The 24670-nt window shown below is 42.2% G+C and overlaps 1 protein-coding gene across 5 annotated transcripts in view; it reads left to right on the top strand.

Annotated features, from left to right (window-relative positions):
- Positions 1–14254: 14254 nt before the first annotated feature.
- Positions 14255–24670, top strand: part of SLAIN2 (SLAIN motif family member 2) — a 78256-nt gene continuing 67840 nt past the window's right edge. For 2 of the 5 annotated variants that reach the window (XM_037034244.1, XM_037034241.1), the window contains exon 1: positions 14255–15004. In XM_037034244.1, coding sequence (XP_036890139.1) covers positions 14616–15004 — 389 coding nt within the window. In that variant the 5' untranslated portion in view covers positions 14255–14615. The remainder of the gene's footprint in view (positions 15005–24670) is intronic. The other 3 variants (XM_037034242.1, XM_037034243.1, XM_037034240.1) reach the window with 2 other exon arrangements.

Genomic DNA, 24670 nt, shown 5'->3' with positions numbered 1-24670 from the left:
TGGTTGTTGTGAAAATGAGCACTAAAGTACTGAGAAGAATACACGGTACCACTATTTTTCATATGGAGTATAGTCAGTCTTAAATTATGCAAAAACACTACATTGTGTCTGAATGTATGCATGTTAGTGGAGGTATATATATATGAATGGGAATGAAATACAAATCATGATGCATATTATCTCCTGCACAGAAGGCTAGTATTTCTTGAGCTGTGGTTGGTGCATGATTGTTATTATGCTTCTTACGCCTTTGTGAAGGCTTAGTGTATGGCTCAACTATTTCAAGATACATTTTAAGTCAAATTAATGAAATTTGTTTTTTAAACTATATACTCAGTGTAAAACAAATTTCTAGAAAATTGAAAAATAGAGGGAAAATCACCCCAAATTATACCACTTTAACCCTCAATTTAAGAAAATTAAGCAATTCTTTCAACATCTTAGTGAGGTTGGTGAATAAGAATTTTATTTCTACAGCATTATACACAACAGCCAAAATCAACCCAAACAGACATTAATAAGTGAAGACATAAACAAAATGTGTTTTATCCATACAATAGAAGGAAATTTAGCAATTAAGAAGAATAACATGCTGATATAGGCTACAACTTGGATAAAATTCAAAAACATGATGCTTGGTGAAAGAAGCCAGACACAAAAGAACACATACTGTATGAGTCCATTTATATGAAGTGTCTAGAAAAGGCCAAAAAAAGTGCTAAAAATAGACCCATGTGTGCCTGGGGCTGCAGGGGAGGGAAGCAGGAGTGACTGCAGCTGAGCACCAGAGATTTTTAGAGGGTGATAAAAATAATCTAAAATTAGACAGTGGCAAGGGTTGCACAACTTTGAACATGGACTAAAACTCATTGAATCGTACATCTAAAATGGGTGAATGTTATACCTTCAAAAAACAGTCTTGAGCCCTGGCTAGTGTAGCTCAGTGGATTGAGCACAGGCCTGTGAAGCAAAGGGTCACTGGTTCGATTCCCAGTCAGGGCACATGCCTGGGTTGCAGGCCAGGTCCCAGTTGGGGGACACATGAGAGGCAACCGAACATTGACATTTTTCTTCCACTCTTTCTCCTTCCCTTCCCCTCTCTCTAAAAATAAATAAACAAAATATTTTTTTAAAAAACAGTCTTTATCCCAAAACATTTCTGCCTGGAGGGGTAGGGAAGGAATGTTATTTCAGTTTACAGATGTGACCATGGAAGGTTATAAATCTGTAGAAGGACCCAGGATCTTACCACGTTAAACGATGTCAGTAGGGACCCTCCGGGTAGGTCAAGGTGGGGGCCAAAAGCAAAGGCTGCTTCCTGCCAGGGTCTCTCAGAGAAGGCTGCCTTGGAGGAAGCCCCTCACCCACATGGAGCAGCAACATCGTTAGGCAGGGAGAATGCTGAAGATGGTGTCTAGGTTCTTCACGGCCTGCGTATGCTTTGCAGGAGACCCAGGAGTTTCTGTGTGTTCTGACAGGGGGAGGGCAGGCCCCGAGGCCAGGAGAGGGAGGAAACTGAAAGCAGCCTGAAGATTAGGCTCCTGGGGTCAAACACCACGTATGGGCTGATGACCCCCACATTTCTACCTCCAACTTAGATCTCGCATCTGACTCTAGGGTCCCATCTCCCATGAGGGATGTGATATCCACCATTGGGCATTACACAGAAATATCATGGTAAACGTGGCCCCAAATGGCCATCTCGATTTATGCAGCCCCCAACCTCCCCGGCCCCCGCACTCTCCAAGGTTGCTACCTTCACCCACATCCACAGTCCCTGTCTCCTCAGTACACAGAACCCACACTCTCTACCTTCTCTGCCACCTCTTGGTCTCGGCCACCATCACTTCCCTCCCAGACCAAGCAACCACCTCTTCACTGGGCTCTCTGCTTCCACTTGGGCTTTCCTCCACCCCGACCTCCACATGGCAGCAAAACTCATCTTCTTGACTGTGAATTGGGTCCCATCACTCAAGTGCTTAAAATCTTCAACAGCTTCCCATTGCACACACAATAAACCCCAATTCCCTAACCTTGCTCTGCCAGGCCCGGAGTAATCTGGCTTCTGCCTAAGTCCCCACCGCACCACCTGGCTTTCTTTCCCTCCCTCACTATATTTTTTCACGTTTCTCTCAATGCTCACATTACCTAAGACCTTTCCATCTTAACGCTTTGGCACTTATGGTCCCTTCCATTTGTTCCAGTCCTTCGCCTTCTCCTCCTTCACATTTCAACTTAAATATGCCTCTCTCAGAAGTCACCTTCTCCGATCACTCTTTGGAAGGTCGCCTCCCTTTTTATCCTTTGCCTTATCCCTCTTTTGTTTTCTTCACAGCATTTCTCACAATTTGCGATGGTTATGTGTAGAATTACTGGTATTTTAGGCTGCTTCTCTTATGAGAACTGAAGTCTGTGAACCAGACGCTGTTTACGATGCAGCCCCAGCATTCAGCAGAATACCTGGAACGGCACAGCGGCTCAACACGGAGCTGTTGAATGAAAGCGCTCAGAACACCACCACTTGCCTATTTCCCCCTATTGTTCAGTTTGCAGAAAGAAACAGATTTTCTTGGCTGTATCAGGGCTATTTTGATTATAAATAACAGAAGCCCATTGAAGCCTAAATAAAAGGGAGATTTATTATGTCGACACACGGTTCTCTCAGGAAACCAAAGGGCAAAGATACAGGTGTGTCTTGGGAAAGAGCTCAAAACGGGAGCTAAGGGAACCCAGGTATTTTTATCCAACTTGCAGGCTAACAAGTTAGCTTGCCACAGTTTCGTGGATTCTGGCAGGAGACACAAAATTTCTGTGTTAGAGAAAAACAACAGTATGTCCTTGTCACCAACAGTTAGTAGCCAGAATATCAGCAGCATTTGCACTGGATCCAAGTTCCAACTCCCATGGGGCCAAGTGAGGAGAGCCAGGTTGCGTTTCAGGTGAGAAACCTGAACTCGGGGAACACAACTCTATTTAAAAGGGTCATATACATACCTGACCTTGGCCCTGAGAGGAAGACATTACGTTTATCATTATGGTCATAAACAAACCTGCTCTTTGAGAGAGAGAGAGAGCAAGAGAGAGAGACAGACAGACATTATCACCAGATTCAAAGGCTGTTTGCTATGTAAATGTTTTTGAAAAGATAATCCAGAACAAGGGCAGTCAGTGCCTCAACCAGTATGTGCAGAAAAACAAGACACCCATGAAGAAATAATTCCCAATAAGCAGGTGTGTGTGGAAGGGGGAAGGTGTGGTGGGGGGGCGGTGTTAGAAGGAGAGCCAAGCAAAAAAACACAACAGGCATTCGCCATATGTACTTTTCAGGGTGTAATAACTTTTAAAATGACTAAGGCAAGAAGTTTAGCATTTTTTACAGATGAATTCAGAGAATCTTCACCAATTTATAGCTCGTTAAACCTTTACCATTAGAGCTGTTTTTCTTCAGACAAACATTGATACCTCTTTCTAAAAGGCACAGAGATTTTGAAAACAATAATAATATGTCTTCACAGCAATCGGTATGGAGAACAGTTTAAATCCCTGGCAATGGTGCATTCGGAGCAATTCTTTAAAAAACAGTTTCTCTCTTTAAATTTTCTGTTTCTGTTTTTTTAAAGACTATTGTGGCAAAAGATCAAGTGGGGTATTGTTTTATGTTTTTCCTACTTAGGGGAATCTGAACTATTCTGAATCTGTATGAATAAAAACAAAGTGTGGAACATTTATAGCTATCTTTCAAAGAAATCCAAGAGTGTGCGAAGGGAATTAAACGAGTTCATTTAACCATTTCAGATATTTTTATCATATTTGCACATATATGTGAAGTTCCAGTTGCCCAGAATTCTGTGGATGACACACGCCTTGTAGCATCAGGAGGCAAGGTCGGGGGCAAAGCTTACCAGAGTGACCTTGCCACTTGCTTTGTCTCCGATCAAGGACTGTAGGATGGCAGCTTCTCCGCCAGTCCATGATTTATTAGCTTATTGTTTCTTCAGTTATGCCTGTTGATATATTGTTTGCCTTAGATAATGAACCCATAAAATATTGAGCTTAAAGCAGTTTAACTCACTTTATAGAGAACTTAACACAGCAATTAAACACCTATGTGCATCTAAGTTAAGAAAATGGTCCTTGAATCAATTACAGAACCTGGATTTTAGATCATCACGAAGGGTAGATGTTTAGAAGCATTCTTCCCTCTAATTCAGTGTTCACGCTTTTTCGTTGTCTTCTGTCTCTGAAATTTAAGATAATTTATTTTATTTTCTTATTTCTTCTATTTCTAACCCAAAAGAAAACTGAACCTATTTCAAACGTATTTAGCTATAGAGCAGGGGTGTCAACTCATTTTCACCAGCAGCCACATCAGCCTCACAGTTGCCTTCAAAGGGCCGAAAATAATGTTAGGACTGTCTAAATGTAACTACTCCTTAACCAAGGGCAAGGAGCATGGCACTGCGGCCGGGAAGAAACAAGGTGTCAGGCCGGATTCGGCCTGCAGGCCTTGTGTTTGCCACCTGTGCTATAGAGCTAAGCTGTAATAGCAAATCTAAATGAAACATATTACTTACTTTTTCATGTGATGAAATAGTTCTTAAGCTAGAGAAATATTTCAATCAACAAAAGTTTATTAGAACCTACATGAAAGACATACTTATTTATTGAGGAGAGTGAGAAAGGAAAAAACAACAGTAAAAACAAAACAACATAGCATCATAGTCTTTAATATGTTCACTCAAAACATGAAATGCCATTAATTTGCCATCGTTATTATACACTCTACTCACTACTATTGAGAGAGTGAGTTTTCATACACTGCTATGTTAAGCATGGAACAGTTTGTTACTGGTGCATGATAAGTACAGAAATTGAGATTAAGCATTTAGAAACTTTTATAGCAATTTGATGAGAATACTTTTCTTTCTATTGAATCTGATTAAAATTTTAGGCTTCAATTTTATATATGATTAAATTTAATTTTTCCAGAAATTATTTTTTATTGTATTTTACAAAGGTGTAATTCTCCTAAAGATTGGAAATAACAAAACTCGTCCTTTCCTAAGATAGTTTTAGAAGTTCTGCTTTAGTATAAAGCATTATAAAGTCATCTATTATTATTGTTACTTTTAAGTGGCTACTGAGCATGATAGCAGTTTGGTAGGATTATAGGTTTGTTGGTTAGTAAATGTGCCAGATTTACTGACTGTCATGTAAATATTGAGACCCCAAACATTTGAGGCACCTGATAAAGTCGATATGCTAACTAACCATTTCCCCTCTGCCCTGATGCCTTCTTGGAATATTGTATTATGGACTCCTGTTCCCCGCTGCTCCCCAGCCTCAGCTGGTCCTACCACTGTGGACTAATATATTAGTTAGCCTAATAATATGTGAATCTAATATTATGTCACCCAAGAATCTGAACTGGGACACTGAGAAACTGAGTGATTAGGTCACAGAGGGCACTGTGAAAACAACAAACTGAAATGTTGTTACAACAGTAACAGCAGTTGTTACAATACCAAACCAAAAGCCACATATAAGCTGCTGTGATGAAGAGAATAGAGAAGCCACAAGTAAACAGAACTTTTGGAAGAGAGTAAGAGGAACGGAGCAACAGGCAAACATAAAAGAAACAGAGAAGAGAAGGATCTTGTTAAAATGTAAATCAGGACATGTTACTCTTTGGCTCATAATCCTCCCTTTTCTTTTCAGTAAGTCTGCCTACTAGACCCTATAGAACCTTTCCTCCTTCTCTCTGACTTTATCTCCCTCAACTCTCCTCCTCATTCATCCCAGTTTAGCCACACAGACTGGTTTTTCCTTGAAGCCAGGCACATTACAGCCTCAGGGCCTTTGCACGGGCTATTCTGCTTGGCATGCTCTTCCCTAATTACCTGCATATCTTGCTCTCTCACCTCCTTCAGACCTTTGCTCAAATGTCGTCTTCTCTGCAAAGTCCTTCCCTGACCATTCTATGTAAAACTGCAATCCCACCCACACCCACACTCCTTATCTTCCCTATTTTTCTCCATGCACTATCATCATTTGGAATACTACACATTTGCCTTATGTGTTTACCTTGTGTGTCAGCCACCACTAAATTGTAAGCTCGATGAAGTCAGGTCTTCTTTCTCTGTTTGGTCCTTTGCTGTATGCCCAATGCCTAGAACGGTTCCTGCACGTAGTAAGTGCTCTATAAATAGGTTGAAAAAAATAAATGAATGAATGACTAAAGGAAGTGGAGGACATTGCCTTGATTTCTTACTTTGTAGTTCTAGTCTTCAGGTGGCCTCGCCACACTCTATTACTTATTATCACATGTTATAATACTACCTTTTAATGGCTCCCCCTTTTTATTTTTGTTTTTTAATCATGTACATATATATAAAATTTCAAAGTCAAAACAATGTCAGAAGATAAACCCAAGAAAAATTTTATTCCTGTGTCCTTCATTCTGTCTCTTCCTTCCCCATTTGGTTACCATTTTTATTGATATTTAGTTTATTCTTCCATTGTTTCTTTTTGCCAATATAAGCATATATTTTATATACTCCCTGCTTCTCACACTGACCCAGTTATCCTGGAGACATATGGAGATATTCCTCTCCCCTTTTTTCAAGGGATTTTATTTAATCATTTTTAGAGAGAGGAAGGGAGCAAGAGAGGAAGAGAAACATCAATGTGTGTTTGCCGCTTGCCCACCCCCTACTGGGGACATGGATAGCAACACAGGCATGTGCCCTGACTGGGAATTGAACCAGTGACCCTTTGGTTCACAGTCGGGTGCTGCTTAATCCACTGAGCCACACCAGCCAGGACTCCTCTTTCCTTTTTATAGAGGCACAGTCCTCCACTGTGTGGATGTAGCATAGTCTTCTCAACTAGTCCCATATTGATAATATTTCAGTTGTTCTCAGTCTTTTGCTATTACAATAATGGCATAATAAATAATAAATAGCCTTGTGCATAGATGTATTTATTTTTGCCAGTTTGGTTTCAGAATAGATTCTTAGAAGTGAAATGAGTGGAAAACCTGCTCTTTTAATTGAGATGATTCAAATGGTTTTCTATTCATTACAACCTACAAGTCAAGATTAGAAAGGACCATCTTAAAACACACTCCTGGGAAAAATCTTATCCCGGTCAGAATGAATCTATTTCTATCCACTAATTCTCTCTTGCTAAAAACAAAAACAAAACAAAATAAAGGGAAAATTTGCATTTTCTCTTCTTAGTATCATTCACATGGCATTTTTCACATGCAGCTTTGTACATATGGTTATCTGTGCACATATCATCTCCTTAGATGGACAATAAGCTACTGCGGAACAAGAAACACTCTTTATGACCTTCATCACCTCGAGCTCCTAACTGTGGACCTTGAACTAGTAACAATGACCAAATGAATAACTAAGGTAGGTTAATCCAGCATGTGACAGTTCCCCATATAAAAGTATCCATTTCTAGTTTTGCCTCACATAACATACCAGAATAAATTCTAGGTGAACTAAAAAATTATAAGAAAGTATTCAAAAAAGAAGTGTTTATTATTTGTTTAGAAGTCAGTGAAAGGAATGTCTACATTTTGTTCCTTTAAACTAGACTGAGCCAGGGGAAATGAGCTTGGAGCCCTCCAGCACACCGTTTTGGCTCCTGTCTCATAGTCCCTGCCCGTGTTCTCTGCTGATGGTACTAATCCTGGCTGGTGTCACTGCTGGCCTCACCCTTCAAGAGACAATAGAATGTCTGTGCCCAAATCTAAGGCTCATCGAGTCCATTGCCACAGCTATGTGGAAGATCTGGAAACTATACCATTGTCTGTGATCAGGGAAGGCATCAGCTCCTGTGTGTGGGCGGTGACCTCTGCTAGCCTTTTGGCTAAGTGTAGGTGGAGTTTTGTCTGTCTCGCCTCTAATAGGCTTCATCCACTCTTGGAGGGGACCTTGTGCAACATTATGATGTAGCTCTGAATGCATCCAAAGTGGGGAAATAGAAAAGCATCTCTTTTATCCTGCCTGTGGGGAAGGTTGAAGAAATTAATTGCCTTCCATGTAGCCTGCAATCCCATCTCTGAAAGCAATAGTATACCCCATAGTATATACACCCTCTCCCTGCCAAAAATGATCATAATAGACAGTATAATCTGACCTGCTGCCAACGCCCAAACTTTTGATGGTTTTCTCAAAAGCTGTTTATAAATGATACCACACCACAATTTGGAGCCAATATTTAAGGACTCAGGTGATGCTTAAACAGAACTGCTGGTAACTATTTATAATTGAGAGTTGCCTAAATACCCAGACACACCTCCTGATCCACTGACCTGAGCTGCAAAAAACAGGCAAGAGGGAAAGCTTAAATGATCTGGGAGAATGGAGATGGCAGAAAAGAAGAAGCAAGTGCTCCAGCAGCGCCAGGAAACAGCCATGCCGAGAGACAGGGCAGCTCCGTTTGAACTGTGAGCCGCCACTTCACGTGTAGGTGTCCTACCTGAAGTAAACCATACCCACTGATAACGGGGAACACCTGTGCCATGCCCTACTCTTCCCTGCACTGCCCAACACCCTACCCTCATTTCTCTGGACTGCAGATGTGAGATGAGAGCTATCTGGTTTCCAGGAACTTTGGGGAGACGGAATCTGTTTACAGACAGACACAATGGTGCACTCCTGTGCATCAGGAAACTTTGCAGATTGGGCCCTCATCCAGCATATCTGGTTACCAACTTGTCCCAAGGCTAGAAACTCACAACCCTGCCAGGCAACAGTGTCACTGGCCCTTTAAATGCAACTGTCCCTCCTACATAACCTGCCACAAAGGGTATGAAAAGGAGACTGTCTGCAACCACTTCAACATTTGCCAAAAATCATTTTCTCTTCTACCATGGAACCCACTGTTCTTTGCTCTCATCTGTCCCCCCGGCTCCATGCTTTGTCTTTATATATCTGCTTCTAGTTTTCCCTAATTGAAGAATCGTTCCATTTTTCCCCCCTCATGTAGAGGTTTCGGACTCATGCCACCATATTCTGACTCTTACTTTTAAATCTTCAGGCTTTGTTGATTTTTGTGATGCTACTCCCCTTGCTAAGCCTCCATCCACTGACTTCTGCCCATAAGACCCCTACAGGTTAGACTTGTCAACCGGCCTTTCCAATGAGAAGCTCAGACACTGAAGTTTCTTAGCAAACTTCTGGCTGGGGCTCTTCAAGCCTCACCCACCCACCTCCTAAGTACTGTCAAGTGAGTGGCCAGTAGGAAGTCTTTTGAGGAAAAGATAGAGGAACTGCCTCCCTGCTCTAAGAAACACACCTTTTCAGTATGTTGGGAACCAGATGTTCTGAAACTTCAAAACTTCAAAACTTCAACTTGCTCTTAGACTGTGTCATTGTATAGCATAAAGGCAATAACTCTTGCTCCCTCAACCCCCATCCCAAATGGTGGCTCACTGAGGTATCCACAGTCTTTTAAGGAAAACAATGCAGAACTCCTCTTGGTCAGGCACTGTTGGGAATTATGAGTGCAGAATCTGAAGTCAGACCACCTGGACTCTAATTCAGCTTTACTGCTTCCTGGCTATGGGATTTGGGAAATTATTTAACCTCTCTGTTTGTAGAATGGAGATGATGATACTAATAAAAGCTACCTCAAATGACTATTTTGAGTTTTAATGAATTATTATGTATCATTAAGGTAGTCACTAATTATTAGCTACTATTAGTATTGGCCAATTCAGAGGCACCTGGATATCTACAGGATTAAACTTCCAGACCACATAGAACTATGTTTATACAATGATGATGAATGAGCAAGTAACTTTCTAGACGTGCTTGGGCAAACTGAATAGCTGGTGAGCCTTTCAGTCTGTGTAATATTCTAGGAGTATCCCAAAGACTCAGGAATGCAGTTCTCTACAAACGTGCTTGGTAGAAGAATAATTATACAAATATGTCAATGACAGCTTACATTAGCCTAACACAAGCCTGTATTTATAGTCTACTATCTCTATAGCATCTCTAAGTCAATACTCAGAATAATATATTTTAAATCCTAGATCAGGTCACAGGACTTGACTTAGCAATGTGGAGATCTGGATGATTCTTAAAAAGTGTTCTCCCATCACAGAATGGTAGGTTCTCTAGAACACCATGGATATTCAGAAGTGATTCTTATTCGACTCTTTCAACTTCAGTGTCCTGCTGATAAACTATTTAAAGAAAGGAGGAAACAACAAATGTTACTTAACAATCGGGTCTTCCCACTTCCTACCACAGCAAGTATGGGAGATAAGGTGTTGTTTCATCTGGGACTGAGACAGCAGCCTCGTAAGTGTTCAAGAACCAATTCACCTCTTCCTGCATCCCGGACCACCCCAACCCTGCATCCATATGTTACATGCCCCCAACAATGTGATGGGGGCCACCCTCTGGCCAGCACACCTCCCTAAGGAAGGGATCCCTGACATTATGGGCACCTTTCAGGCAGCCCACAACTGTGAGACCTGAGCAATGCTGACCGGAAAAATTCTAAGTCCAAATACTTGGCCCTTCTTTTTGCCCCCAAGATTTTAATTCTGAATCTCTTACGTACGTGGCCTGTAAAGTTCCTGGAATACCTTTTTAAAATTGCATGTGCCTGACAGTGAAGAAGAGACCCCTGGATAGAGCAGAGGGAGGTACATCAGGGGAATGACACTGGTGAGGAATAGGTGAGAGAAGACACAGAGGGAAGGACTAGCCAGAGGTGTGTCTGTGAAGGTAAAGTGGTCGTATTGGATAGTAGAGTGTTTCTCAAAGAATTAGATCATCTTTAAAAAAAATAAATGCAAATATTTCTGTAAGTGCCTAGCAATTTCTAAACACATATACACACATCTTGATTTAAGTTTTTTTAGGATTACTAAATACCTCTTAGCCATTGAGTAACAGTTTTTCAATCTAAATACTTCTAGTGCCTTGTAATATTTTCCACTTGCTCACAAGTTTCACCAAGAGCTAACATGCAAGTAGGAGCAAGTTATGGAAAGGGCCACACCTGCCCAGAAAAGAAGCAAGTCCTTCATTCGGCAGCAAGGCAAGCTTATCATAAAAGACAACACCTGAACAGCAAGTTGGGCTGTGTGCATACTGCAGATGCCTGGCCTACCAGCTCTCCTCTGCATAGGTGTATGAGAGTAACTTTTAGAGTGACATTTTTAAAAAGTGCTTTAACATTTGAGTCACTAGAGAAGACAGTATCATAAATTAACCTGAAAGAAAAAGATTCTTATACAGTTTAGGATAGAATGAAAATATTCTTTTCCTCATACTTTAGTGAGAATCTGAGGGTTTCTATTCTCAGCAATTCTTAAGGGCTGTTGGCATTCAGAAGTGGAGAATGACCTAGTTTTGAGGATGACATATATAGTGTGACATGTTGCTCTTCTGGAAGAGGAAAATTTACTAAAAAAAAAAAAACAACAACCACTCAACATTATTAGAAATTCCCACTGTAATAATTTGAGGGACAGCAAACACATGTACCTGAAATTCTCTTTTAAGAGGCTTCACATGACCTAAATCCACCCATTCATTCAACATTTATTAAGCACTTACCACAGAGCAGGCACTGTTTTAGGCACCAAAGATACAGCTGAGCCCTGTTCTTACATAGTTAACATTCTACTGAAGACAGATAGGAAATAAACAAAGGAGGAAACACATAATGTGTTTGAGGAAAAATGAAACAGGCTGAGGGGATGGGGAATGACAGCAATGCTATTTGAAAGGATGGTAATAACAAGGATAATGAGGTCAGGTGATATTTGAGCTGAGAGCAGAATGAAAAGAGTCAGTAATGAGACAATGTAGAGGAAGAATAGGTGCTAGACAGAGGGAACATTAAGTTCAAAGTTCCCAAAGTAGAAGCATGCTTGGCATGTTTGAAGAACATCAAGGAATAGAATGATGAAAGTGAAGAGCAGTAGTCAATCCAATACTTGCGGGTGTTGCCTTGGCTGGTGCGGCTCAGTGGATTGAACACCAGATTGCGAACCAAAGGGTCACTAGTTTGACTCCCAGTCAGGACACGGGTTGCAGGCCAGGTCCTCAGTAGGGGGTGTTCAAGAGGCAACCACACGTTGATGTTTCCCTCTTTCTCCCTCCCATCCCCTCTCTGAAAATACATAAATAAAAAGATTAACAGTCAAAACAAATATTTATTTATAAATACTTGCAGAAGTCTATCCAGTCTTCGAGCCTAAGGAAAGGACTTTGGATTGTAAGTATGTTGGGAAGCAAGCGGGACATTCCTAGCGAGAAAGTTACCTGATCTGACTTACACAGAGGATCATCTGGTTCCAACTAGAAAAGCCCTTTAAAACAGTACCACAGTAATCTAGACAAGAAAAAGCAAACTGAGCTGGAGTTGCAGTAGTGGAGGTGCTAGAAAGAATTTAGACATATTTTGAATATTGAGCCAGCACGACATGCGTAAGGACCAGAGATTATGTCAAGCACCATATTTGTGGTACAGCTAGAATCTGCCACCAAGCTTTTTGGTTTTCAATTCATCCCTCCACAAGACACCAAACCCTCCGTACCCAATGGAATATCAGTGTTTAACTTTATACTGTCATGTGAACTCTTCCTTTCAAGGAATATGTTTGAAGTATCCTCAATACAGAAACAGGCCACTTGGAATCTATTTCATAAACCATTAAATGCAAGCAAAAGTGCTATATGTGAAATAGTCACGGTGTTTAACATTCTGGCAACTAGTGTCTTGGACACATTCAGATGTATCCAAGACAGCAATGCTATGTAGATGAGCATTATACGGATGATACATATTAATTCACAACTGTTGTGTACTAGCAGACAAAGACATCCTTTGACTGGGTGTGCATAGCTGAGAATACTCTTATTGATTTATAGTTAGTCAGGAATCTTTCAAAATACTCAATGCTGTTTTTTTTTGCTATGAACACATTCTACCTTTCAATAAATTTAGTATTGGATATCCACTGTGTCAGGCAATACACTAGACATGGAAAACAAAAATGAATGGTCCACTTTCTTCAACTATACAAACAAAAATAAAAAAGATTTCTTAAAAATTTTTTTTTAAACTGCAGAACTACCTGTTCAAAACTACTGGATCAGGTAATGCTAGAGTGAACAGAACAACTACATGTTTGTGGAATTGTCAGGGGAAGGTTTCCTGAGTGGGTGAACATGGGTTTCAAGAAATCAGATTTGACAGGCAGAATATTTCAGGCAAAGAAAATACAGCACAGAAAAGCTAAAGAGCATGAGCAAGTAAACCAGGACCACACCCAGGAGTAATGGGACCGGATTATTATTAGCTTTGGGTGGAGGAGGCAATTAGAGGAAATCTGCAAACACAAGCCAAATAGTACACAACTGACACATGAAGAGGAATAAAAGTGATAAAAACAAAGCATTTAAGTGTTTTTTGTTGTTTGTTTGTTTTGTTTTACTGCCTGTAGTACACATTATAAACAGGTGCCACTAACCGCAGATTTTTACATTCATACATCTCTCAACTTTCATCAGTATTTGTCAACATGATTATTAAGTACTTTTAATATACAACTTTAAAAAAATCAGGTCCCACAATGTAAAAGTTTTTCAGAACAAATCTGATCAAAAGAGCCAATTATGCATCAGTACACGGACAAAGGCACGGAGAGAGGAGCAGTTTTCTATACCTCGCTTTTAAGTCGGGGAAACTATTATTTTATACGGCGAGATAAAGCCTTTCAAAAGTGCTTAACACAGTGCCTGGCCCGTAGTAAGCACTCAATTTATGGTTATTATTTTGACCTTAGATCTTTCTTAACCATGTGGGATTGTGTTTTCTCATTTGCAGAGATGGGTCACAGATGGTCTCTGAGGCTCCTGCTAGCCAATCTCCTATTTCAAGTAGGCATCGAATAAATGTTTGCTGAACAAACAGGCAAAGTAAACTGTCCTTCCTTGGGGCCTGGCTGAGTGCCCTTCCGAGAACCAGCAAGGAGGGAATATAGGACCCACTTGCTGGTCCCACATGCCGGTGTTTAGGGGTAGACAACACACTACACGCCCCTCAACCAAGACCAATAGGCGGAGGTGAGCGAACCACAGCCCTCGCCCGTGTTCCGCCCGCGGCGAGAACACCCCTCCCGGGCAGCCCGGCAGCGACCCACCTCCGCCGACGGCGCGGACACGCCCCTTCCGGCACACGCCCCGCCCGCGCACCCCGCCCCGCCGCGAGCTCGCCACCGGGTCCTCACAGCGCCCGCACGGGCCGCGTCCACCCTCCACGCTCTGAGGTCACCGACGGGGCTGGGCTGCGGGGGGCGGAGGGGCGGAGGGACGGAGGGAAGATGGCGGCCGCGGCCGGATATTGGCGCCGCCTCCCCCAATCCTGGAGCCGGCGCAGATGAGGCGGGTCGGCTGGGGCCAGCGGCACTTCGGAACCCGAGCTGGGGGGACGCTGGCGGTGGGGCCTGGCCCTGCTCTATGCCGGCGCCTCGGCTAGAGTGAGCGGCAACGGCGGCGACGCCTCTTTGCCGCGGATCTTTCCCGGTGGTTGTGCGGGTGGCGGGCAGCAGAGGCGGCGGGGCCGGGATGGAGGACGTTAACTCCAACGTGAACGCGGACCAGGAGGTGCGGAAGCTGCAGGAGCTGGTGAAGAAGCTGGAGAAGCAGAACGAACAGCTGAGGAGTCGCTCGGGGGCCGTGCAGGGCGCTGGCTCCCTCGGGCCCGGCAGCCCGGTGCGAGGCGGCACGTCCACTCCCTCCTCCGGCTCCGCGTCCCCTCGGGGCTTCCCCTTGGGCCTCGGCGTCAAGTCGACCGGCGGGGCTGGGTCGGGCCCGAGGCGGACGAGTAGCGAGGAGCTGCGGGACACCACATCCCTGCTGGCAGCGGGCGAGGGCGGCTTGCTGGACGAGGTGGAGCCGCTGCGGCCCGAGGAGCTGGAGCGCCTGTCAGGCTGGGAGGAGGAGGAGGAGAGCTGGTGAGCGCGGGGCGCGGGCCGGAGCTGGGCGGGGAGGAGCCCGGGGGCGGAGAGCCTCGTCCTAGGGTCCCCCGGGAATGGCACCTGGCGGGACACCTGGCTTTGTGTAGCCGGATCCGCTCTCCGACGGGGACTCGTGCCTTTCTCGCTTTGGCCGGGAGAGGGTCAGCTAGACTTGGATGGAATTCGAGGTGTGCGAGAGGAAAGGATCCAGTAACCACTTCTCTGGGTTGTGGACCCTTTGGGTTTGGGTCCCGTTGGGGTCTGTGGATTGGCACAGCCTGGGAAGGGCTGCTCGTCGTGGGAGGAGCCGGGGGTGGGAAACTGCTTGTAGGAAGGGATCCTGCTTTGTGTGACAGGGAATAAATACTTACTGGCTTCGGGATGATGGCCAGAGCATTTTGTGTGTCGGGGAGGGGTCTGCTTGACGAGATGTCCCCGGGAACGGTGCAGACCTTAGTGGTCTCAGTCTGTGCAGTGGGCAGTTCTTTGCACGGGAGGGAGATGGGTGCGTTTCTGGCGGCGAAGGAGAGGCCGTGTGAACCAGCACTCACCTTTGGGCAGCGGGGTAAAGCTTGCTTTGTGTGCAGAGGGCAGGGGATGGTGCCGCTTTGTGTAAGAGTCAAGGGTAGAACAAGAGTCCTGGCTCTCATTTCTTAAACAAGCACTGGGTCTGGCTTTTTTTTTTTTTTTTTGGAGTTGGACAGTTATCACATCTGTCTTTCCTTTACATTTTTAAATAGGGCTCTTGGAAAACCAAAGCTGTATTTTCATAAGCCAACTTCTTGATAAAATTGTGACCCACATGGTAATATCACTTCCATAAATAGAAAGGACATGCGAGGCAGTTACTCTCATATTTAATTGCAACCACATAAAGCTGTCTATGGGAAATTCTTTCTCTTAATTTACCCTTTTATAAAGTTTTAACTTTTGGCTAAAATGTTTCTACTCTTTGTTGAAATTGAAACTTACAAGTTAGTGAAATCGAAGTCCTTTGTGGGCTCCGGTATTGCAGGACTGCAACTTTACAGTGTACTAAGGTGGTGAAGAGCTTTGCCTGGACTCAGGCCCTGGCTCTGCCATTTACTAGTTGTATGACCTTGGGCAAGTTACCCTGAGCTTCATTTTCTTCCTCTATTTGATGGTGAAAATGATAGTTCTTAACTTTATAGAGTTGTGGGGACTGAAAGAATTCATGTAAGCTCTTAGTACTGGGTCTGGCATATAGTGAACTCTGAGACTAGCTGCTCTTACTCTTAAATAGAGTAAGATTTAAATAGAGATTTAAATAGAGATTTCCAAGGTCTTAGAAGATCTTGTGTGAGAGTCTAAAGATTCTTAAAAGTTGATACCTGTTCATTAAGGCACTTACGGGCCTTTGGGGATCTATGTTTAATGCAGTTAAATAACCTAGATGTATACAGTGAATTGCCCCCCCCCAAAAAAAAGAGCAATAGGAACAAAAAGTTTTGAGAGTGCTCAGAAATTGAGAAGAAAATAATAGTCCAAAGTAGTTGAAGCAAACTTTAAGGACGGGAGATGGCATTAGAAGGAGGGAGAGTGGGAAAGGAATTTATGCTCTGACAACTGTTAGAGCAGAGTCAGAGGTGTATGTAACTCCTAATTAGGAAGGTTTGAATTACGAGGTACTCTTGAATATATAATGTCAAGCCTTTGTTTTATTGTTAAGTGATAAGAAATATTATTAGAACTAACTGTGATATTGACAGTTTTTTCAGTGTGAAATCACGTCCTCCCAAAGGAATCTTGGGTTCGTATACACTTTAAGAGAACCCAGAATCATCTAAATATCATCATATGCCTCTTCCAAGTGATGATGATGCTGCCGTAATAATGAGGATTAGCTGCACTCATCAGCCCGTTTTAGATTACGTATTATTAGAACACATTGACTCCACTTGCAGAAGCTGATTAAGTCTTGCAGCTTTGGTTTCTGAGTATAGGGGTTGTTGCTGTAAAGCAAATCTTAAATACTATCCCAGAAGTTTCTTTTGACTGGGTGGCTCCTGGTTACTGGTTTGATCCTGGCTACATTTCTTGATACTGTAGATGTCCTATACTTCCTGAAAAAATTTACGTGAATGGAAAGTTTGATAACCACAAAGTGCGTTGGGATGCGTTGTGTTTGGAGTATAAGTTAAAAGGGGGTGGATGTTAGTGGCAGGAGAGGAAGATTCGAAGAGTCAAGAGTTTTTTCTTTGTAAGGTAAAAATCTACTTTCCCGTAAGATACTCATTGTACCTTCTTTTTCATGTAGAGGAATTGTTTTTTTCCCCAAGTGTAAACCATATAATACCAGTTCTGAATGTGGCAGTAGGTACTGTGTGAAGAAATAGTGGTGGGTCTGAGGTCAAATCTATATGGGATAATCGAAAGTCAACAAAAATAAACAGGTTTTTTTTAATGCTGTACTTTTTGATATGCTAATGTGAATTGAATATAGTAAATCTCTTAAGTGTTAAGGTTTTGACTTACCTGAGATCCTAAGGAACCAGTATCCATAGAACATACTTAGAGAACAGCACTTTACAGTAGTGTTTTTTACAACTTCTTCTTCTTTTTTTTTTTCCGCTTCAGCTTCATGACCAGAAATACATTTTACATCATAGGCTAGTACACACACATATATATGAATAATTGAAACAAAAGTTTCATACAGCTACAGTTACTTTTAGTACATGGGGTACCCTCTAATATTTTCTGTTGTGTTTTCTTTAGGAAAAAATGCTGGTTACAACCAGCTAAGCTTATTTTGTGACCCCATTAATGGATTGTAATTCTAAGTTTGAAAAACACTATTCTAGAACAACTAGGAAAAGTCTACAGATAGGAACTAAGATCGTTGTATATCACAGTGTGTCAGGCTGTGCCAGCTACCTTATAAACATTTTTGCACTTAATTGCATTTCATTTTTATCCATTTGTGAGATAGGTATCATTGTCTAGGTAAGGCAACTTAATCTCTCTTTTAAGCATCAAATGAAACAGTAAATGATAAGAGTCGGGTTTGAAACCAGGCCTTTTTGACATCAAAGTCTGTGTTGTTCGCACTGTTTTTTGCTTTTTCAAGTGTAATCTCTTTCCCACACAATTGACTCCTTAAAACATTTCAAGACTACTGTGATGGTCTTCTAACACCTTCTCCCCAGAACTGTACTCAGCATTTAGATGATACTTGACCAGACAGCGTGTGGTGGATGTAATTGCGTGAGCTAAGTGCTATTATTTTGAAGCCAAATATTTCATTAACAGTTTTAAATTCTGTTACTTATGCTTAATGTGAGCTTGTAGGGTCAGATACACTCTGTACCTTGTAATGATATTCCAGATTGACAGTATTTTAGTTTTGTTCCATTGTTTGGAGGGGTAGACCTAAACCTTTTCCAAGCTTACTGTCTGTCACCTTGCCTCAACTGAACTTCAGTTTCCTTTGAAGAATGTTTATTTGACCTTTGAACAAACTGTTGGTGGAAAAACAAGCTAAAGAAGAATATTTCTGCCTACTCTTTGTCATCTGGGATCATTGTATACTTTGCTCCAGTCTTTTTGTACTAATCCTCTTAATGTAATTTTTTTCTCAAGTTTGTATTTGTTAAGATGAAATTCACACAATAAAATTCACTTATAGAAAATGTGATTTACTGATTTTTTAGAATATTCGTAAAGTTGTACTGATGTTACACCACTATCTGATTCAAAATATTTTCATTATTCTCACAAAAAACTCCCAACTCGTTATCAGTCGCTTCCCGTTTTCCCCAGGCCCCAGCTCCACTTATCTACTTTCTATGTCCAGGGAATTGCCTCTTCTGCTCATTTCATGTAAATGAAATCATATAATATGTGGCTTTTGTGTCTGGCTTATTTCATTTAGTACAGCAATATTTTTTTTTAAGATTTTATTTATTTTTAGAGAAGAAAAGGGAGGGAGAAAGAGAGGGAGAGAAACATCAATGTGTGGCTGCCTCTCATGCGCCCCCTACTGGGGACCTGGCCTGCAACCCAGGCATGTGCCCTAGACTGGGAATCGAACCTGCCACACTTTGGTTTGCAGGCCAGCACTCTATCCACTGAGTCACACCAGCCAAGGTTTCATTTAGTACAGCGATTTCAACCTTTTTTACCTCGTGGCACACAGATTAATTAGTAAAATGTGTGGCGCACGCACACACACACACACACATATATATATATTGCTGATTTGACAAAAATAGGTATGATTTTAATTTATTCACATCAGATGGCTGTTGTTGTCTTGGCTCTTGTTATTTTTTATTTGACAGTGTAAGGGAAAGGAGGTCAGTGCCCTTGACTAATAGTCAGGTGTTGTATGTTTTGTTCCGATTTTTTTTTTAATGTATTGGTTTTAGAGAGAGAGAGAAAGCACAGGAAGGGGAGAGAGACAGAGAGGACAGGAATTTGTTACCCCGCTTACTTATGCATTCATCAGTTGACTCTTGCGTGTGCCCTACCCAGTGATCAAACCCACAGTCTTGGCACACGGGACAACACTCTAACCAACTAAGCTAACTAGCCAGGGAGGTATTGCATGTTTTAGAAATTCTTGCAGTGCCCTGACCAGTGCAGCTCAGTTGGGTGTCTTCCCCCAAAGCGAAGAAAGGTCACCTGTTCAGTTCCCGGTCAGGGCACATGCCTAGTTTGCAGGTTTGGTCACCCGTTGAGGCATGTGTGAAAGGCAACCAGTTTATGTTTCTCACATCAGTGTTTCTCTCCCTCTCTCCTCCCCTTTCCTCTCTCTAAGAAATAAATAAATTTTTAAAATTAAAAAAAATTTCTTGCAGCACACTGGTTGAAAATCACTGATTTAGTATAATGTTTCAACGATTATCCGTATTTTAGCGTGTATCATAACATTCTCTTTTTTATTGCCTTTTATGTCTGAATAATATTACCCCATTTTGTTTATCCATTTATCAGTTGATGGGCATTTGGGTTTCCATCTTTTGACTATTATGAAAAATGATGCTATCCATATTTGTGAGATTTTATGTGAATATGTTTTTCTTTTTCTTAGGTATATACCTGTAAGTAGGATTATTAGATAAATGGTTACTCTGTATTTAACTTTTTGAGAAATTGCCAAACTGTTTTCCACAGTAGCTATGCCTTTTATGTTCCCATGAGCAACATAATTGTACAAGTGTTCCAATTTCTGCATATCCTTGCCAACACTTGTCATTATGTGTCCTTTTTGTTATGTGGCCATTTGCTGGTATCTCATTGTGGTTCCAGTTTGCATTTGCCTAATGACTAATGATGTCCACCATCCTTTAATGTGTTTATTGGCCATTTGTATGTCTTCTTTGGAGAAATGTTGGCTTAAATCATTTGACCATTTTCTAAGTGGGTAACCTGTTTTCATTTTGTTAAGTTGTTAGGAGTGCATTATGTATTCTAGATACTGATATCTTGTGGGAAAGATGATTTACAAATATTTAATATGATATCCAGTTTATTTTTTCCTTCTGTTGCTTGTGCTTTTGGTGTCATCCCCTCTGCCTAATCTGAGTTCATGAGATTTACTCTTGTGTTTTTTGCTGAGAGGTTTATGACTCTTACATTTAGGTCTTCAATCCATTTTATCATGGCAAAATACTTGTGTATGTAATACCAAGTTGACCATGTTAACCATTTCTAAGTGCGTAGTTATTTCAGTGGCATTGAGTACATTCGTACTGCTGTGCAGCCATCCATCTCCAGAACTTCCTTACTTTCCAAAATTGGAACTCCGTGCCATTAAACACAGCTGCCTCCATCCCCAAGCCTGTGACAACTACCATTCTACTTTTTGTCTCATATTTGACTGCTTCAGGCAACCCATCTATGTGGAATCAGACAATATTTGCACTTTGTGACTGCCTTTTGTCACTTACCACAGCATCTGCAAGGTTTATTATGTTGCAGCACATCTCAGAAATCTTTTTCTTCTTTCTTTCCATTTTTTTTTTATTCTCCTCAGTGGGCAAGAGAAAACAGCAATTTTTTTCATCCTTGCCAACATTTTGCTTTTTAAAAATAATGTAAGGTAGGGGTTTGACGTCATTCTTAAATCTTTCTGTTCCTACACCTAAGCTTACATGATTTATATGTTTATATTAACATATAGAATGTATGCTTTTCTGTGAAAAAACACTCCATAAAATTCAGCCTCCCGAATGTGTAGTTCAGTGTTGTCAACCACATGGGTATTGTTGTACAACAGGTCCCTAGAACACTTCCATCCTGCAAACCGAAATATTACCCTCACGAAATACCAGCTCCTTACCTCCCCTACCGGCCCCACCCCCAGCTCCTGGCAACCACAATTCTACTTTGTTTCTGAGTTTGACTGCTCATGATTCCGTAAGTGGAATCATGGAGTATTTGTATTTCTATGACTCACTTACTCACTTAGCATAATGTCCTCAAGTTTCATACACACTGTAGCATATGACAGGGTTTCCTTTTTTAAGATAACATATTCCTTTGTGTTTGTGTATCTATCACATTTTCTTTATCATTCTTTCCGTGATGGACACTTGGATTGCCTCTGCCTCTTGTGAATAATGCCACTATGAACATGGGCATACAAATATCTGTACAAGTCCTTACTTTCACTTCTGGGAATATACCCAGAAGTGAAATTGCTGGAACAGATGGTAACGCTACATTTAATTTTTTCAGGAAATACCAGTGGCACCTTGGTTCTCAAACTTAATTCATTGCAGAATGCTATTCAAGAAACGATTTATTCAAAACCAAATTATTTTTTTCTCATTAGAAATAATGTAAATGAGTTAATCCATTCTAGACCCCCAAATTTTGTCTTGTTTTAACCTTTCTTATATACATGTCTAATGTACTGTTTAATCTATAAATAAACACTTTAATACCAAAAAGGACATGAAGTATAAATGAAAACTTAACAAAAAAAGAAATGTACAGTAAAAAAAATTATGTACACAGTTGAACCTACCTTTAATGTTGAGAGGCTACGGATGACTAGGGAGAGGAGGGATGGGGGGATATTGTTTAGAAGCGGAGTCCCCTTCTATAAAAGCATCACAGAGCTGTTCTTCTGGGATTCTTTTTTTCTTTTGTCTTTTGCCTCCACGAGAACTTGCTGTAGGCCACTGGGCCTCTCTCACTAAAACCTACCCAGTGACAGTTGTTTCCTCCTGCGTTTCAGCACTTGCCTGAAGTGAAACACTATGCTGTCATTGAACAAGTGTAATTGCTACTTTTTTGTCATGGTGATGTTTCTCAATAAAACTTGGCGTTTTTCCCATTTCCCAAGCATTTTCTTGATTAGTGAAGTAGAAATGCCCTTTCTTCCCCTCTCCTCCTTGGAAGAGAGCCCCCTAGCTGTCATTTGCTGCTGCTCCATCTGAAGGGCTCTGAGTTCTTTGCTGGTCCGCTCTGCACTGTGATTCTCCACCAGCTCCTCCGCATTATCACCGTCCAGTTCCAAGCCCAGGGACTTACCCAGAGACACAGTATCCTCCACAACAGACACAGGCTCATCCTCAAAGCCCTCAGCGTCTCAGCGGAGACTCAGGCCACCGTTTCCTCCAGGACGAAGACACTTCCCCCCATGCTTTGTCTGTGTGCCTCAAGCGAGGACAGTAAAATGTTCTTTCCAGAACTCCCTGCAGGTTAAGTTAGTTTCAGAGGTCACCTCAAAACACCCCTGAAACAGTGCCTTTGTGTAGAGTTCTTTAAAATTGGAAATGACTTGCTGGCCCATGGGCTAGACAGTAGGTGGCAAGGACCTACCAGTGATGAAGCCTTATTGCTCCACCAACGCAGCCTCCGAGCCTGGAGGGTGGGCAGGAGCGTGGTCCATTACAAGAAGTACCCTGAGCGGCAGTGGTTTTTCCCAGAGGCATTTCTTCACACTTGGGGCAAACACTTCGTGAATCCACTCAATAAAAAATTGCCTGGTTACAAGCCTTGCTCTTCACTCTCCACATCCCGTTCAGCTCGTTTTTCATGACACTATTTTGCTTGAAATCTCACGGGTTTTCAGAATGGTCGACCAGTAGAGGCTTCAATTTTAAGTCCCCACTCACATGTCTACATAACAGTGTCAGCCTGTCCTTCATTGGTTTGCGTCCTGGAAATGACTTCTCCTTCTATGTGATATAGGATCTCTTTGTTATTTTTTTGCAGAAAAGACCTGTCTCATCACGATCGAACTCTTATTGGGGAGCAAATCCCTTGGCCTCTATGTATTATTGAAATTTTGTCACAAAATTATCAGCATCTACTTTGTTAGAATTGGCAGCCTCCCCATGCCTCACTACGTTATGAATCCCACTTTTCTTAAGGTTATCAAACCTCCCCCTACCAGCCTTAAACAAATCACTTTCTATACTCGTTCCTGGGGTGTCTTTCAGGAGGTCAGCATGCAGCATCTTCGCTTTTTGTCATATCATTGCCTCCAAAGTGGTATCACCAGCTAACTGCTTTTCTTTTATCCAAATCAGCAACAAGTTTTCTACGTCTTCAGTCGCCTGTGATCCTTGTTTCATGATCACTTTCACACCTTTAGCAACATCAACACTCTTGATGGCCTCTTTCGGTTCTAAAATTTTGTTCATTGTGGATTTCGCCATGCCTTATTCAGTAGTCAGATCAGATATGAAAACACTGCTATCGGACTTCTGCCAAGATGGAGGCATGGGTGGAAACACTGTGCCTTCTCCCACAACCAAGTTTGAATACAACAAAGGTTTGAAGAACAAAGACACAGCCAAAGAACAGAAAATTGAATTATACGGAAGTCCGACAACAAACCCTTCAACCAGGACGGTAAGAGGGCCGGAGCCAGCAGTGGAGCAGGGTTGGGCAGGAAAGATCCCCCAACCTAGGCGTGCAAGTAGCCCAGACCCAGTCAGGATGGGGGGCAGACTGACCGCGGTCGCACATTCGCGCACAGTGAGATAGATCACGCAGGCCCCAGGGGGCGAACCCAGTGGTGGAGGGCTAATGGTGGTGGCACACTTGCGTGCAGTGGGACAAAACGCACGGGCCCGGTGACGGTGCCAGCTGTGGCAGCAGGCGGCAGACGGGATGCCATTGCTCCTCTTTGACCCCGCCCCCACATACAGCGTCGCAACCCAGTTGCCCTGCCCAGCGTCACAACCTTAGTTGCCCTGCTCTGGTGAAAACCTAGGGCTCCGATCCTGCTAAGTAACAGGCATGAACAGCCCAAAAGATGGTGCAAGAAGAACTCAAAGTCCCAGAGCCGATAACTCTAAGCAACCGAGAAATTGCCAGCCTCTCAGAAGCACAGTTCAAGACAGTATTTATCAGGATGCTCACAGAACTGGTTGATTATAGTCACAAATTAGAGGAACATATGAAGGCTAAACTAATTGAAATGAAGGGAGATGCACAGGAAACCAATAGTGATGAAAAGGAAACTGGGACTCAAATCAATGGAATGGACCAGAAGGAAGAACAAAACATCCCACCAGAAAGGAATGAAGAAATGAGAATTCAAAAAAATGAGGAGAGGCTTAGGAACCTCCAGGACATCTTTAAACGTTCTAACATCCGGATTATAGGGGTACCAGAAGGGGGAAAGAAACAGCCATGAGTGGAAAACTTATTTGAACAAATAATAAAGGAGAACTT

The sequence above is a fragment of the Sturnira hondurensis genome, unplaced genomic scaffold (assembly GCF_014824575.4).
Source record: "Sturnira hondurensis isolate 20B ecotype Veracruz unplaced genomic scaffold, ASM1482457v3 Scaffold0022017, whole genome shotgun sequence".
Taxonomy (NCBI): Eukaryota; Metazoa; Chordata; class Mammalia; order Chiroptera; family Phyllostomidae; genus Sturnira; species Sturnira hondurensis.
The sequence above is the reverse complement of the archived record's forward strand: the minus strand, read 5'-3'. Positions and strand labels throughout refer to the sequence as shown.